The following is a 17,200-nucleotide window of genomic DNA, read 5'->3' as shown; positions in this document are numbered from 1 at the left end:
TGTCTCTAATTTTGATCAATGTCTCTTCTCAGCTGACTTTGGAGTGTCTGCAAAGAATACAAAGACCCTACAGAGAAGAGACTCTTTCATTGGAACACCATACTGGTTAGTCACTCAGTTTAAGTCTTGCTTTGAATCATGAGATCTGTCACTATGTAAGAACAGAGCTGTGAATATGGCACATAATACGGTTCTTTATTTATCCGATTTAACAAAATCCCCTCACTCCCCTTCTCTCTCTTAAATGCAAGGATGGCACCCGAGGTGGTGATGTGTGAGACGTCAAAGGACAGACCGTACGACTACAAAGCGGACATCTGGTCCCTGGGGGTGACTCTGATCGAGCTGGCACAGATCGAGCCTCCCAACCACGAGATGAACCCAATGAGAGTCCTGCTAAAAATAGCGAAGTCTGAGCCCCCCACACTCGCAGCTCCATCACGTTGGTGAGAGTTATGACTCACTGTGCCATGACCTTTCACAAGTGTCAGTGAAGTAAATTGAAGTTAATCGTTTCTGAGGACAGGTTATTTCAATGAGTTTGTTTTTTTGGTCATATTTAGTAATATTTCGGCTGGTATGATAAATCACCTCCCATCTGATAAATAATAAAACTGGGCTGGAGGCTATTGAGCTGATGAATCATATAAGCTGTCGCCCACCCAGAGTCCCAACACATGATCAGCCTGGAATTGCATAGCCTGTTGCTCAATAGTTATGACTGTAATAGCCCTTTTACATTCAGCGCAGGGTTTATATTTGTTCCTCCGCTGTGTTAAACAGGTCTCCAGAGTTCAGTGATTTCCTGCGGAAAGCGCTGGATAAGAATGTAGACAATAGGTGGAGTGCATTGCAGCTCTTACAGGTTGGGCCGTCTTGTATTTCTTGATGCAGTTTAATTTAAAGGATGAAATTAAAATGCACATTTTAGTTATGAGTTATGGTCTGCTTTCAGCATCCATTTGTTTCAAATGTGGTGGATAACAGACCACTGCGAGAGCTGATTGCTGAGGCTAAAGCCGAAGTGGTTGAGGAGTTTGAAGAGGGAAAAGAGGAAGAAGAGGAAGAAGAGCCCGAGCCCCAGCAGGTATGAACATCAACATTTTTGACCACTTTCAGAATGTAGAAATACATTCAGAGAATTAGAAATTGTGATGATAATATGGTGATGTTGTCTTCCATGCAGAGTTCTTTAATTATTTTCATGCACATCACACAGTATTTTGTTACTGCAGTCACTTTGTTTTTATTTGTTATATGTAGGCGGTGCCTGGACACAAACGTGCTTTATCGGACACCAGCGTTGGCAGCTCGGAGGATGAGAGGCAGTATCAGAACACGCCAACTCTTGAGTCGGTCACGGAAAGGGCTGAACCTGAAAGAAAACCCAGTTCAGAGGATCAGGCTAGTGACAAGACCTCCGACATGGTGTTGGACACTGGCAAACCCAACCATGCTGAGGATGAGAAGATGAATGAGTTCAGTGTGTCAGACAAGAGCACTGAGGAATCACGTTCTGGTGAGGAGGCTGTTCCAAAACAAGAGGAATCTCCTACACCAGTGACCACAGAAGTAGAGACTTCTAAACAGCCAAACCCACCAGCATCAAATGACAACGTCCTCCAGGAGATTGTGACCGTCAGTGAAGAAACTGGAGAGGAAGAAAAGAAAGAAGTGAAGGTGGAAGAGACACCAGAGAAGAAAGAAGAGTGTGAAGAAATGCAGCAGGAAACCAAAGCACAAACCACCACAGATGAAGAAGAGGAACATATCCTTCCTTCAGATGAAGCTGAACCAGAGAGTAAGTCTGATGGTGTTACTGAAGAAGGCATTACTGAACCAGTTAAGGTTACAGGAAAAACAGAAGACAAAATTGAGACTGAGGAAGAAATGACTAAAAAGGAACTAGTGGAGGATGAGAGAACAGTCACCTCATCAGATGTCCCAACAGAAGAGGTAAAGGGAGATCAAACAGAAACTTTACCAGATGTTTCTACACAAGGGGTAAAGGAGGATCTTCCACAAGTGGCAACAGAGGACCAAGATAAAGCTGGAGATGAGGCTAAGAGTTCAGAACCCAAAGAGGATCCTGCAACCAAGAGAGTAGATGTAGTAGAGGACAACTCTATGAATGAATTGCCTGTTTTTGTCACCAATGGTGTAAAAGAAGAGGAGGTCAGTGCAACTGAGGAACCTCAAGAAGCTAATGAAGACAGACCAGAGACCCAGGAAGCACCAACCATGCTTGAGAGTGACCAGAATGCAGCAGAGGTGGTGAAACCTGATGTTGAAAAAGAGAAAGATTCTGATTCAGGCAGCAGTTCTGCTGCAGATACTAACAGCATTGACATTAACCTGTCAATCTCCAGCTTCCTCTCCAAAAGCAAAGAAGGATCTATTTCAATACAGGTACTTATAACTGCGCCAGATGTGCTTGAAATTAAGGTTCTGGAAGTAAATATTCATTAAACTGTATTTACCCCCACAGGACACCAAGCGGCAAAAGAAAACCCTGAAAAAGACCCGCAAGTTTATGGTCGACGGGGTGGAAGTCAGTGTCACCACATCCAAGATTGTCACCGATAATGACACCAAGAGTGAGGAACTGAGATTTTTGAGGTATCTAAGCTGACATCAGTTACTGTTACTAGTTAATTGCAATTTGCGACAGGCAAATGATAATGTATATAATAATGCTTAAATGTTTTAAATTACCCCAAAAAGTGTGTGAAGTGTGGTGTTTGTTTTGTAGGCGTCAGGAGCTACGAGAACTGAGGCTGCTGCAAAAAGAGGAGCAAAGAGCTCAACAGCAGCTCAGCAACAAACTGCAGCAGCAGAAAGAGCAGCTTTTCAGGCGCTTCGAGCAGGAAATGACGGTCAGCACCCTAACTAGATTTGTTTACATTCAACATTGCAATCCACTGTCATCCACTGTTTATTGTACACTCCTTTGTTTTGTCCATAAACACTGAAAAAACTGTTTTAGTTTTCTTAAATGCACTCAGATGTAGCATGATGGATAAGTTAAAAGTATCTAAACACAACAAGATTGATTCACATAACAGGAAGGCTGCAATACACTGTCTCCTAACCATCTCTCTTATGTTAATTTGAGTTCAATGACAGAAAAATTTGCTAAAAAAAAAAAAAACTCATCATATCTGGTTAGGACTCAGTTGTAGCCATTGTATAGGGTTTTTGTTGAACTGTAACTCAGGTTTAACAGCCTGATGAAGTCTCACAGGGGCACAAGCACACAGCTAAAATTTCTCAGTGCATTAGTGGTCAGTTACAGTAATTCAGTATTCTTCTTTCTCACTCTCTCCACAGGGAAAGAAACGGCAGTATGACCAAGAGGTGGAGAACCTTGAGAAACAGCAAAAACAGACCATAGAGCGTCTGGAGCAGGACCACACCAACCGACTGAGAGATGAGGCCAAGAGGATCAAAGCAGAGCAGGACAAGGAGCTCTCCAAGTTCCAGAACATGCTGAAGAACCGCAAAAAAGAGGTAACTGAGAAAGAGAGGCGCAGAGTTGGATGCACTGCATTTATGCATGTATTTGTTTATCAGGCCATGACCTGTTGCTTGTTGGTACTAGGGATGAGCATTTAGAGTAATTTAATAGTCAAGTACAACTAAAATATGAGTAAATGATTACTCAAAGTTAAATTTAAGTTAAAAATGCAAGTTTGACACTTTGGAGAAATTGTTTTAGTTTTTTTTTCCTCAAACATTAAACTATTACACTTACATTGGTTTTGAAAAAAAAAATGATTTGACAACCTATGTTTCTTTTGAAAAAATGAGCAGTATGCATTAATAAAAAGTAAAAACAAATGTTGCACTTATCTAAAGCTTGCATAGAAATCAATTTGAAATGTAGGCTACCACCATTAGTGTAATTGCAAATATAAAAAGCTCTGTTTCAACATATCACGTATAACATATCTTGTCACCTAGTTAGCAGAATGAGTATTTGTTTGTTGGATTGCTCATGCTCATCTCTAATTGGTATGCTTTTAGTAGCTTTTTTCATTCTTGTTTTCTAAGGATGCAAAAGCCAAACAGACACTCTTGCGTTTGACTGTACATTAGCAGCTTTGCTTCTGAATTACAATGCAGCTGCAAATGGAATTGATTTCCTCATCTGTGCCTTTAGACACATCTCAGCTGTGTCTCTTGCTTTGTATTCAGCCTTGTAAATGCAAAGCAGTTCTTTTCTTATCATGTTATGTTTGCTTAACGAAACTCTGGCTCTCACATTCAATTACCTCCATCCTCAGAGAGGCCGCAGAGATGGCTTTAAAGGTTAATTGTGTGCTAAGCAATGGCTTAGGAACAAAATAAAGGTTCTCTTCATTTCATCTCTTCCTCCTGCTGGTGTTGCTCATGAATGAAGGGATTTCAGTACAATCATGCATGGCTTCATGAAAATGGGGTCTGTGTGGTGTGGGTTTGTTGCTATTCTTATTTCCTTTTAGGTAGTGATGCATGGTGCATTTGCTTTCATAGGTAGCAACGTGATAATAATAGAGCACATTTCAGCTGTTTGGTCTCTCATCGCATTATCAGCCAGCATGATACATGCTCACAGCGATTGTCAAACCGTATATTAGCACTACTAGATTCTCTCTTATTTTCTCTCATTTTGGTTTTTCTGTGGCACTTGTAGTAGACAGCTTGCTCCTCACTAATGCTGTCATATGCATGAACAGAGTGCTTTAATGGATTCAGATAAGGCAATGTCTTGTTTTCTCTCTCTCTCTTTCTCCCTCATGATACACTGTTCAAATACATCTTGAAATTTTTTACCTATAAAGTATTAACATTATTTTTAAGAATAAGTATATGTAAAATAACTGTTTTCACACATTGTTTTAAGATGTTATGCTTTTCTAAATGTCACTAATTATGTTGCCTGTGTGAGTGTGATGTAACGAGTGGATATCAGTGCTGTGGTGAAGGGCCTCGTCTCTTGATGGGAACACACTGTTTTCATAGATTCTATGTATTAGAGATTAAGTTTCCTTTCATTTAAAAAATAGTGTTAAAAGTGACCTTCCATTTCAAGATGCACATTTCAATGTACTATATTGCTGAGCAGCAGATAAGGTACTATACACTACCCTACCGTTTAAAAGTTTGGGGTCAGTAGGATTTAAAAAAAATACTTTTATTCATCAAGGATGCAGGGATCAAAAGTGACAGTAAAGACATTTTACAATATTACAGAAGATTTCTTTTAAATAAATGCTGTTCTTTTGTGTAAGCAGCACAACTATTTTCAACATTTATAATGTTACTTGAGCACCAAATCAGCATATAGAATGATTTCTGAAGGATCATGTGACACTGAAGACTGAAGTAATGATGCTTAAAATTCAGCTTTGCATCACAGAAATAAATTACATTTTAAAATACAGTGGGTACGGAAAGTATTCAGACCCCCTTAAATTTTTCACTCTTTGTTATATTGCAATAAATGGCTGCATTTGCTAAAATCATTTAAGTTCATTTTTTTTTTTCCTCATTAATGTACACACAGCACCCCATATTGACAGAAAAACACAGAATTGTTGACATTTTTGCAGATTTATTAAAAAAGAAAAACTGAAATATCACATGGTCCTAAGTATTCAGACCCTTTGCTGTGACACTCATATATTTAACTCAGGTGCTGTCCATTTCTTCTGATCATCCTTGAGATGGTTCTACACCTTCATTTGAGTCCAGCTGTGTTTTATTATACTGATTGGACTTGATTAGGAAAGCCACACACCTGTCTATATAAGACCTTACAGCTCACAGTGCATGTCAGAGCAAATGAGAATCATGAGGTCAAAGGAACTGCCTGAAGAGCTCAGAGACAGAATTGTGGCAAGGCACAGATCTGGCCAAGGTTACAAAAGAATTTCTGCTGCACTTAAGGTTCCTAAGAGCACAGTGGTCTCCATAATCCTTAAATGGAAGACGTTTGGGACAACCAGAACCCTTCCTAGAGTTGGCCGTCGGGCCAAACTGGGCTATCGGGGGAGAAGAGCCTTGGTGAGAGAGGTAAAGAAGAACCCAAAGATCACTGTGGCTGAGCTCCAGAGATGCAGTCGGGAGATGGGAGAAAGTTGTAGAAAGTCAACCATCACTGCAGCCCTCCACCAGTCGGGGCTTTATGGCAGAGTGGCCCGACGGAAGCCTCTCCTCAGTGCAAGACACATGAAAGCCCGCATTGAAGGACTCCAAGATGGTGAGAAATAAGATTCTCTGGTCTGATGAGACCAAGATAGAACTTTTTGGCCTTAATTCTAAGCGGTATGTGTGGAGAAAACCAGGCACTGCTCATCACCTGTCCAATACAGTCCCAACAGTGAAGCATGGTGGTGGCAGCATCATGCTGTGGAGGTGTTTTTCAGCTGCAGGGACAGGACGACTGGTTGCAATCGAGGGAAAGATGAATGCGGCCAAGTGCAGGGATATCCTGGACGAAAACCTTCTCCAGAGTGCTCAGGACCTCAGACTGGGCCGAAGGTTTACCTTCCAACAAGACAATGACCCTAAGCACACAGCTAAAATAACGAGGGAGTGGCTTCACAACAACTCCGTGACTGTTCTTGAATGGCCCAGCCAGAGCCCTGACTTAAACCCAATTGAGCATCTCTGGAGAGACCTAAAAATGGCTGTCCACCAACGTTTACCATCCAACCTGACAGAACTGGATAGGATCTGCAAGGAGGAATGGCAGAGGATCCCCAAATCCAGGTGTGAAAAACTTGTTGCATCTTTCCCAAAAAGACTCATGGCTGTATTAGTTCAAAAGGGTGCTTCTACTAAATACTGAGCAAAGGGTTTGAATACTTAGGACCATGTGATATTTCATTTTTTCTTTTTTAATAAATCTGCAAAAATGTCAACAATTCTGTGTTTTTCTGTCAATATGGGGTGCTGTGTGTACATTAATGAGGAAAAAAAATGAACTTAAATGATTTTAGCAAATGGCTGCAATATAACAAAGAGTGAAAAATTTAAGGGGGTCTGAATACTTTCCGTAACCACTGTATATTAAATTAGCTATTAAATACAGCTATTTCAAGCTTTAGTAATATTTTAAAACATGCTTACCAGCCCCAAACTTTTTACTGGTAGTGTATATAATATATATGATTAAATTATGGCAAAATTGTTCAGTTTCAATGAGCACTTTATGTAATATTTATTTATTGGCTTATGCAAATAATTTCTGCTGATTAATGAGACTGGGTTATTCTGCATTCTCCATTGGTCTGTCACTAAATGTAAGTGTTAATATTTTTATTTGGACAGTGACTGGCATTTCTGAGAATGAGGATAATCTAGGGTCAGCAAAATATCTTTCTTTTCTGATCAAACTGACAATTTGACATTTTGACATCTCTTGCTGTTTTGCTGAAAACCATGACCTGCTGACACGGCTTCCTTTACAGAAGTACAAATGTCAGCAATATAGAAGTGTGCATCTTTTAGAGATTACTTTGAAGGGATCTATACTCTGTAATGGTTGTAGAGGTGAAAGAGGGATCTGTATTAGCAGCTTTTAGTGGGCTTTCTGTTCTTCAGCTTCTGAACAACTCTTTAACGGTAGTAGCTGATCATGGGCTATTCGAATCATCCTAATGTTAACTGCTAACCCAGTTGGAAATCATCAGTGGTTTCGAGATGATTATCTCTCAAATACTAAACCGTTCATCATCATTGATTAACCCTTCATGGCAGATTTTGCATGACTTTCTCCGACTAATGATTTACACAGTCAGTCCCTACGCAAGTAAAGCCTTCATTCCCAACAATCTGCATACTCGCACTGTAGGTCAAACAAGAGGTCGGACAGTCCCCAAAACACATGAGAAAAGAGCTCATGAAACGCTTAAAGGAAGACCTAGCAGTCGTTCAACATGAAGAGGTAATTTAGACACCGGCTAATCCATATACTCACTTCCACTTCTCCTCTTTTCTACCACTCTGGTCTTCAGTTGTAGGATTGACAAAAATTAAGGTTATTTCTTAAATTTTCTATTTGAAAATAAACTGCCATAGACATTAATGAAGAGTTTGTCCTCTCTTTGCTGCCAGAACAGCTTCCACTCTTCTTTGAAAGGCTTTCTACTAGATGTTAGAACGTGGATGCAAGGATTTGCTCCCGTTCAGACACAAATGCATCAGTGACATTAGGCGATGAGACCTGTGGCCTGTTGCACCAGCTGTGCTTAAGTTACAATGTAGCCTAGTTTTGACATAAATGGGCACTAAGTTACAACTTACGCACTACTAAATGTTTTTGCATTGCACAATTAAACTTAGTTGAAGTGTAACTCTACGTATCAACTAAATATTTACAGAAGCCTCCGATCAGGAATAACGTTTGGAATAAAATGGCAGACTGACTGAACTGCATCGATAAGCTCTTGGTTTACCTGACAGACTTCAATTCTTTAGACATATATGATAATGCTGACATTAACACTCGCTTACATTTTAAGAGAGAGAACATTATGTGAAAAGATTACTTTGGTGGCTTTTCAACACAAACCCGTCCTAAACAGCGTGCTGCTGTGTGCATCGGTCTCATCGTTCCGTGCAGTGCATGTCATATAAAACCAGTCATAATCAAACAATTTTTTTTTATTTATTTATTTTTTATCAGTATTTATTTATTGATCCTCACTAATTTAATTTCAAATACAGTTTCTGAATGTTATTTACATATAAAAACACTTATGTTATTCATGATTAAGTAGTATCGTATTTAATGGAAACTTATTTTTAGCGTTAGTCACGCAAGGCAAAATAAGTTAGAATGAAGGATAAACTGAAATTCACGGCATATCAACAGCTTCTGATCACGAATTTGAAGGATCATTGAGAGTAAATGTCATTATGCGACTACGCATTACCTTACAGAGAGTTTGCAGACTACTAGCTACATTCTGCCTTAAGAACAAATGGTGCAACTGAATAAAGTACAGAGTTAGTTACAAACTAGCTAGTAGTTACTAAGTTACCTAGTGTGGACCTACGTTCCAATTTAAGAAAGAACTTGCGAACGGCTGGTGCGACCCTACCCTGGTGTCTGCATTCCAATTCATCCCAAAGCCCTATTCTAGGGCTGCACGATTATAATTATTTTTTATTAACTAAAAATAATAAATGCAAAACAAGAAATATTACTAATGTAATATTTTTCTGTAAAATAAAAAAGTATTAGGAAATATAATCATTTTATTTTATTGTACAACTGTAAAATTACAATACTAATATTTATAACTGTTTTAATTTCATTTTGAAACATACAACACACAAACCATAAAGCTTCTCTTTTGTTAACAACAGCATTTATAAGCTCTTCTCAGTGTTATCTACATTCTGATGGCTCGTTAACTTCTCAATGTTCCAACCGAGCTGCTCAGAGACACTGAAATCACTGGGTCATGAGCTGCTCGCTTGTAAAAGAACACAGTCTGCACTTCACTCTGAAACATGCAGCGCATATATTTATATAATTAAATTGTACACTTAGCATTTCACTTATATTTTAGTTTATCGTGCAGCCCTACCCTATTCCACTAAAAATGTTTGTCTAAAGAGATGGCATGGCTGTATGCTTGATTTTATGCATCTGTTAGAAATGCGTGTAGCTGAAGTAGCCAAACCGGTTAGAAAGGGGTATCCATTTTGGCCCTGTAGGATGTTCCGTCGGTCTCGAGGGAGGAGTGTAACAGACTAATGATGACTGCTGCATCTCATCATGCATGTCAAGGATGACAGCTGCACTAACTGATGATGTTCCTTCAGACTCACCAGCTGCTAAACCCGCTCTCCGTCCATCATCTGGAAGAACTGATTTCAATGCTCATGGGTCTTAGCTCGGGACCCAGGAAACTAACAGTTTATTGCAATGAGGAGACTAGATGATATTGTGAGAGATGTGTGTCTGGTTTGCCTGTGATGCGCTTGAGTGCTGGTGTGTGTCCTCTGTTCCTGACGTGGTGGAGTTGGCTGTGTTTTGCTCCACAGGGTGTGGCCCAGGTTATGATACAGTCTTTTCAGTTGTCCTCATGTGCTCTGTTCAACGCTCAGATGCAGGATGTAAGTCTTCTCTCTCCTCGTGACTCAACCCTCTCACATGTGCCCGTCCGTCACACAAGATACAGAGCAGATGCACACAAATTCACAACAGCTGTAATGGTTTAGCTAACTTTTTTAGTAACTTGTAGTTTAGTAAATGAAAATTGATAAGCTTACACACTTTAAAATAGAGAAAATAGACCATGATATGATATACAATCCAGTACAAATGCAAAATGCAAGTTTCTCCTCGCCCCAGTACTTTGAAATGCCGCCCTCTTCCCTACTGCAGAAGTTATGTGAGCCTCCCTGGAATCAATGCACTGTTGTCACACCTGAGCTGTATATTTGTTGAGTGACACTAGCAGAACTGATTTGATTATGTTTAACACAATTCCACTGAAGCATGTCCCTTTGTAACGGTGCAGTAGTGTTTGAATGTGATGTCGACGGCACATGCGGGCAGGAAGGTGCTCTGTTGTTTTGGAGTGCTGTTACTGTGTTGCTGCAGTGTCTCAGTATCTCTTCTATCCATTCACTCTCTCATACTGTTACTGAAACTCAAGTCAAGTTTCTGTGCGTCACCTGTGCTGCTTTTTTTTTCTGTCTGCCTCTGAAGGCCAAGTTCAAAGCAGGAGTCAAACATCAGGATGACCTTAGAATGGCTTTTTATAGTAGCATTATTATCAGTAGTAGTATATTAATGCATTAGCTTACACAATATGTATATATTGCCTTTTTTGCTTTGGTTGAGTAATTTTTCAGTGTTATGCAGCATTATGTCTCTGGCAAGCCCACACGGATCTGAAATCTACACAGGTTTCCGCATAATTGGAACATTTAAGTTATACAAATACATACACTACTGTTGAAAAGTTTGGGGTCAGTAAGATAATAATAAGAAATGTTTCTTGAGCAGCAGCATATTAGAATGATTTCTGAAGGATCATGTGACACTGAAGACTGGAGTAACGGCTGCTAAAAATGCAGCTTTGCCATCACAGGAATAAATTACATTTTAAAATATATTAAAATAGAAAAACACTATTTTAAATGGTAATATTTCACAAAATTAAATTTTTACTGTAATTTTTACTGTAAATATTCAAATAAATGCAGCCTTGATTAGCATGAGACTTTTACTGACCCCAAATTTTTGAACAGTAGTGTAATTTTTGCATTTTCAGGAACCAACAAATGTCTAATACACTGTTATCAGTGTTTAACTGTGTTTCTCCCCTTAAATCAGCTTAGAAAATGTGAAGGAAAAAAAAAAGTCTGTCTTAAGGTTGTTATTGCTGTACTGTGACTTTCTATGTATTCTTAATCTGTTCTCTCTAGATCATTCCTTTCTTGAATCTTTATCCATTTATCATGACTTATAAATGTTTTATCTTTGTTAAATGGTTTAAGTGTGTGAGTTTCTTCTTAAAGCTGTGGTATCAGTGCTGTGGCAGTGCTCATGTGAACTTTGTCTGCTTCACCTTGGAGCATGATCATGTACAGATACTAATTTATAACACCCCTGTTGTTTCTGTACCCGATTCTCTTTCTTCTTCTTCTTCTTCTCTCTTGTTCTCTCTCCACCCGTCTCTCTTAGGAGCAAGAGTTTCTCCAGAGGCAGCAGCAGGAGCTGGATGGAGCTCTGAAGAAGATCATCCAGCAGCACAAACTAGAGATCGCCACTATAGAGAGAGACTGTCTCAACCACAAGCAGCAGCTCATGAGAGGTCAGACACTCTTTACAGAGAGGCCTCTGTAAATATTCTCACATTTAATAATAATGAAAAACATTTTTAATTGTCTTTTTTCTGTTGTTCTGCAGTATATTTTCAAATAGTTGCACAAACTAAAAACAAAAATCTAAATATATATAAAAAATATATGTATAATTCAATATACAGTGGGTACGGAAAGTATTCAGACCCCCTTAAATTTTTCACTCTTTGTTATATTGCAGCCATTTGCTGAAATCATTTAAGTTTATTTTTTTTTCCTCATTAATGTACACACAGCACCCCATATTGACAGAAAGACACAGAATTGTTGACATTTTTGCAGATTTATTAAAAAAGAAAAACTGAAATATCACATGGTCCTAAGTATTCAGACCCTTTGCTCAGTATTTAGTAGAAGCACCCTTTTGAACTAATACAGCCATGAGTCTTTTCCGGAAAGATGGAACAAGTTTTTCACACCTGGATTTGGGGATCCTCTGCCATTCCTCCTTGCAGATCCTCTCCAGTTCTGTCAGGTTGGATGGTAAACGTTGGTGGACAGCCATTTTTAGGTCTCTCCAGAGATGCTCAATTGGGTTTAAGTCAGGGCTCTGGCTGGGCCATTCAAGAACAGTCACGGAGTTGTTGTGAAGCCACTCCTTCGTTATTTTAGCTGTGTGCTTAGGGTCATTGTCTTGTTGGAAGGTAAACCTTCGGCCTAGTCTGAGGTCCTGAGCACTCTGGAGAAGGTTTTCGTCCAGGATATCCCTGTACTTGGCCGCATTCATCTTTCCCTCGATTGCAACCAGTCGTCCTGTCCCTGCAGCTGAAAAACACCCCCACAGCATGATGCTGCCACCACCATGCTTCACTGTTGGGACTGTATTGGACAGGTGATGAGCAGTGCCTGGTTTTCTCCACACATACCACTTAGAATTAAGGCCAAAAAGTTCTATCTTGGTTTCATCAGACCAGAGAATCTTATTTCTCACCATCTTAGCAAACTCCATGCGGGCTTTCATGTGTCTTGCACTGAGGAGAGGCTTCCGTCGGGCCACTCTGCCATAAAGCCCCGACTGGTGGAGGGCTGCAGTGATGGTTGACTTTCTACAACTTTCTCCCATCTCCCGACTGCATCTCTGGAGCTCAGCCACAGTGATCTTTGGGTTCTTCTTTACCTCTCTCACCAAGGCTCTTCTCCCCCGATAGCTCAGTTTGGCCGGACGGCCAGCTCTAGGAAGGGTTCTGGTCGTCCCAAATGTCTTCCATTTAAGGATTATGGAGGCCACTGTGCTCTTAGGAACCTTAAGTGCAGCAGAAATTTTTTTGTAACCTTGGCCAGATCTGTGCCTTGCCACAATTCTGTCTCTGAGCTCTTCAGGCAGTTCCTTTGACCTCATGATTCTCATTTGCTCTGACATGCACTGTGAGCTGTAAGGTCTTATATAGACAGGTGTGTGGCTTTCCTAATCAAGTCCAATCAGTATAATAAAACACAGCTGGACTCAAATGAAGGTGTAGAACCATCTCAAGGATGATCAGAAGAAATGGACAGCACCTGAGTTAAATATATGAGTGTCACAGCAAAGGGTCTGAATACTTAGGACCATGTGATATTTCAGTTTTTCTTTTTTAATAAATCTGCAAAAATGTCAACAATTCTGTGTTTTTCTGTCAATATGGGGTGCTGTGTGTACATTATTGAGGAAAAAAAATGAACTTAAATGATTTTAGCAAATGGCTGCAATATAACAAAGAGTGAAAAATTTAAGGGGGTCTGAATACTTTCCGTACCCACTGTATATGTATGTATGTTTAATATTTTTGAAAGTCTCATGCTCACCAAGGCTGCTGCATTTACAGTATTTGATCAAAAATACAGTGAAAACAGTAATATTTTCAAGTATTATTACAATTTCAAATTACTGTTTTCTATTTTAATGTTTTAAAATGTAATTTATCCCTGTGATAGGAAAATTCTTTGATTTACTAAAAAGTTAAAAAGAACAGCATTTTTTGAAAGAGAAATCATATGTAACATCATAAATGTGTTTTTGATCAATATAATGCATTCTTGCTTTTTCTAATCTTAGTGACCCCAAACTTTTGAACAGTAGTTTGTGTATACATATCTAATTACAGAGAGGCCTCTGTAAATATTACATTAATAATAATAATAAAAAGCAAATTTTTTTGTGTGTTAACATTTTTGATTACTTGCAGTATATTGTCAGACTTCACCGAGTGATTTTATGACGAAGAGTCCAGTAGACCTTTGTAGTTATGTTTATTATAAATAAATCAGCTGTGCATATGTGGTGATATATTTATCTAGGTCATGCTTTCAACTCCAACCACAAAGGAAACATGTTACCTGTTTCTACTGACAGTAAAACTGAAATAGAGTTAAACTTCGTTATTTTCAGACAGGGGTCCAATTATAAAGGCCAGCAGTATGCCTCTTGAGGTGTGGCCCAGATCTCATTTGATGAGATGTGCGTGTGAAAAATGTCCCAGACAGAGTGTGTTGAGGTTTGCCATCTATGATGTGTAAGGAACTGTGTGACTTTGTGTCTGCAAACATGTCTAAACCTGCATGGAGTTAAATGATCTGGTTTTTAACGGCTTACTCTCTTTCTTTTCTTCTTTGGCTCATAAACGCACAGCTCGGGAGGCAGCCATGTGGGAGCTGGAGGAGCGCCACCTGCAGGAGAAACACCAGCTGCTGAAGCAGCAGCTGAAGGATCAATACTTCATGCAGAGACATCAACTCCTCAAGAGGCATGACAAGGTGAGACCTGACCGTCAATTTATACAACAAATCAAAAACTGGTATGATTTGTTGCCTCTTTGACTGTTTATTTCTACTTGGCTGGTCATCAGGAGATGGAGCAGATGCAGGGTTATAACCAGCGGTTGATTGAGGAGATGAAGAACAGACAGGCACAAGAAAGAGCTCGGCTGCCAAAGATCCAGCGCAGTGAAGCGAAGACACGTATGGCAATGTTTAAAAAGAGCCTGCGGATCACTGGCACAGGAACACCAGAGCAGGACAGAGAGAAGATCAAACAGGTCAGACCCTCTATCAGGAAGCTCAGTAAGACCTTTGTTGAGATCAGAGGAATCAGACTTGTGTTAAGTCCTTTTTAAACTTTTGGGGGGTTTTCTGCTTTATTTTTGAGCAGTTTGCTGTGCAAGAGGACAAGAGACAGAAGAATGAGAGACTTCATCAGCATCAGAAACATGAGAACCAGATGAGAGACCTGCAGCTGCAGTGTGACTCCAACATCAGAGAACTTCAACAGATGCAGGTCTGTAACACACAGACATACATTCCTTCTGTCTTCCTCTTTCCTTTCTGCCTGCATTTTTGATTGCATTTTTACTCTGTTCTGTTGAGTCTTTTAAATTAAAGGATTAGTTCACTTTCAAATGAAGATTAGCCCAAGCTTTACTTACCCTCAAGCCATCCTAGGTGTATATGACTTTCTTCTTTCTGATGAACACAATCGGAGATATTTTAACAAATAACCTGATGTATCCGAGCTTTATAATGGCAATGAACAGGAGTATGAGCTGAAGAAAGTGCTTCCATCCACATCCATCCATCATAAACGTACTTCACACGGCTACGGGGGGTTAATAAAGTCCTTCTGAAGCGAAGCGTTGCGTTTGTGTAAAAAAAAAAAAAAAAAAAAAATCCATATTTAACAAGTTATGAAGTAAAATATCTAGCTTCCGCCAGACCGCCTTCTGTATTAAAGTTACTAAGAAAGTGTAAACTTGTGTGGCGTCAGTTATACTTTTCCCGTAAGTTGAATAGGGAAGGCGTAGGACGTAGCGTAAGCTTTTTGAACTGCAAGAGTTCTACACTTTCTTCGTTCGTTGAATATGGAAGGTGGTCTGGCGGAAGCTAGATATTTTGCTTCATAACTTGTTAAACATGTTTAACATTTGTTAAACATTTTTTTTTTTTTACACAAATGCATCGCTTCAGAAGACCTTTATTAACCCCCCGGAGCCGTGTGGAGTACACATTTATGTTGGATGGGTGTGGATTAAAGCACTTTCTTCAGCTCATACTCGTGACCCCTGTTTACTGCCATTATAAAGCTCGGATGCATCAGGATATTTATTAATATATCTCAGATTGTGTTCGTCAGAAAGAAGAAAGTCATATACACCTATGTTGGCTTGAAGGTGAGTAAAGCTTGGGGTAATTTTCATTTGAAAATGAACTAATCCTTTAAAGGATTAGTTCACTTCTGAATTAAAATTTCCTGATAATTTACTCGCCCCCATGTCATCCAAGATGTTCGTGTCTTTCTTTTTTCAGTCAAAAAGAAATTAAGGTTTTTGAGGGAAAACATTCCAGGATTTTTCTCCGTATTGTGGACTTCAGTGGGGTACAACAGGTCGAAGGTCCAAATTGCAGTTTCAGTGCAGCTTCAAAGGGCTCTACACAATCCCAGCCGAGGAATAAGGGTCTTATCTAGTGAAACGATCGGTCATTTTCTAAAAAAAAATAAAAATGTATATACTTTTTAACCACAAATGCTCATCTTGCACTAGCTCTGCGATCCGCCACACATGACGTAACGCAAACTTGCAAAGACTTAGCCAAACATCTTTTACAAAAAAAAAAAAAAAAAGTAAAACAACGATGTCGGATGATTTTGAAGTTGGAGTAGAAAATGAGATGGAGTTTTTCGCCCTACCACGGTACTTCCGCCTACGTCAGGTGCGAGCTTTCTAACGTGATTACGTCATGCGTGGTGGATTGCAGAGCAGTGCAAGATGAGCATTTGTGGTTTAAAAAGTATATACATTTTTATTTTTTAGAAAGTGACTGATCGTTTCACTAGACAAGACCTTTATTCCTCGGCTGAGATTGTGTAGAGCCCTTAGAAGCTGCACTGAAACTGCAATTTGGACCTTCCACCTGTTGTACCCCACTGAAGTCCACTATATGGAGAAAAATGTTTTCCTCAAAAACCTTAATTTCTTTTCGACTGAAGAAAGAAAGACATGAACATCTTGGATGATTTATCAGGAAATTTTAATTCTGAAGTGAACTAATCCTTTAAACTAGTAACTCTGTTGCCCTCTGTCTTTGGTTCTAACATCTGGTTCATTGTCTTATTGCCATCAGAATGAGAAATGCCACCTCTTGATTGAGCATGAGACTCAGAAGCTGAAGGAGCTGGATGAGGAGCACAGTCAGGAGCTGAAAGACTGGAGGGAGAAGCTTCGGCCCAGGAAGAAGGTATTCACTATATCGGCAACATTATTTGCATTTTCATTGGATCCAATGCAGTTTTTGTGAATTTTTAGCAGTCATTACTCCAGTCTTCAGTTGTGCTGCTTAATATATTTGTGGAAACAGT

At 39.5% G+C, this 17,200-nt stretch overlaps 1 protein-coding gene across 3 annotated transcripts in view; it reads left to right on the top strand.

Moving 5' to 3' along the window:
• Positions 1–17,200, top strand: part of slka (STE20-like kinase a) — a 29,232-nt gene that overhangs the window by 10,207 nt on the left and 1,825 nt on the right. The window contains exons 5-18 of one of the 3 annotated variants that reach the window (XM_051916413.1): positions 33–105; positions 252–446; positions 784–865; positions 956–1,087; positions 1,264–2,409; positions 2,489–2,619; positions 2,753–2,876; positions 3,331–3,510; positions 10,045–10,116; positions 11,696–11,825; positions 14,480–14,604; positions 14,697–14,885; positions 14,999–15,124; positions 16,966–17,079. In XM_051916413.1, the coding sequence (XP_051772373.1) occupies positions 33–105; positions 252–446; positions 784–865; positions 956–1,087; positions 1,264–2,409; positions 2,489–2,619; positions 2,753–2,876; positions 3,331–3,510; positions 10,045–10,116; positions 11,696–11,825; positions 14,480–14,604; positions 14,697–14,885; positions 14,999–15,124; positions 16,966–17,079 (2,819 nt within the window). Of the gene's footprint in view, positions 1–32; positions 106–251; positions 447–783; positions 866–955; positions 1,088–1,263; positions 2,410–2,488; positions 2,620–2,752; positions 2,877–3,330; positions 3,511–7,840; positions 7,934–10,044; positions 10,117–11,695; positions 11,826–14,479; positions 14,605–14,696; positions 14,886–14,998; positions 15,125–16,965; positions 17,080–17,200 lie in introns of all 3 variants that reach the window. The other 2 variants (XM_051916412.1, XM_051916414.1) reach the window with 2 other exon arrangements.

Source organism: Ctenopharyngodon idella, chromosome 13 (genome assembly GCF_019924925.1).
Source record: "Ctenopharyngodon idella isolate HZGC_01 chromosome 13, HZGC01, whole genome shotgun sequence".
Lineage (NCBI taxonomy): Eukaryota > Metazoa > Chordata > Actinopteri > Cypriniformes > Xenocyprididae > Ctenopharyngodon > Ctenopharyngodon idella.
Note: the sequence above shows the minus strand (reverse complement) of the source record. Positions and strands in the feature narration are given on the sequence as shown.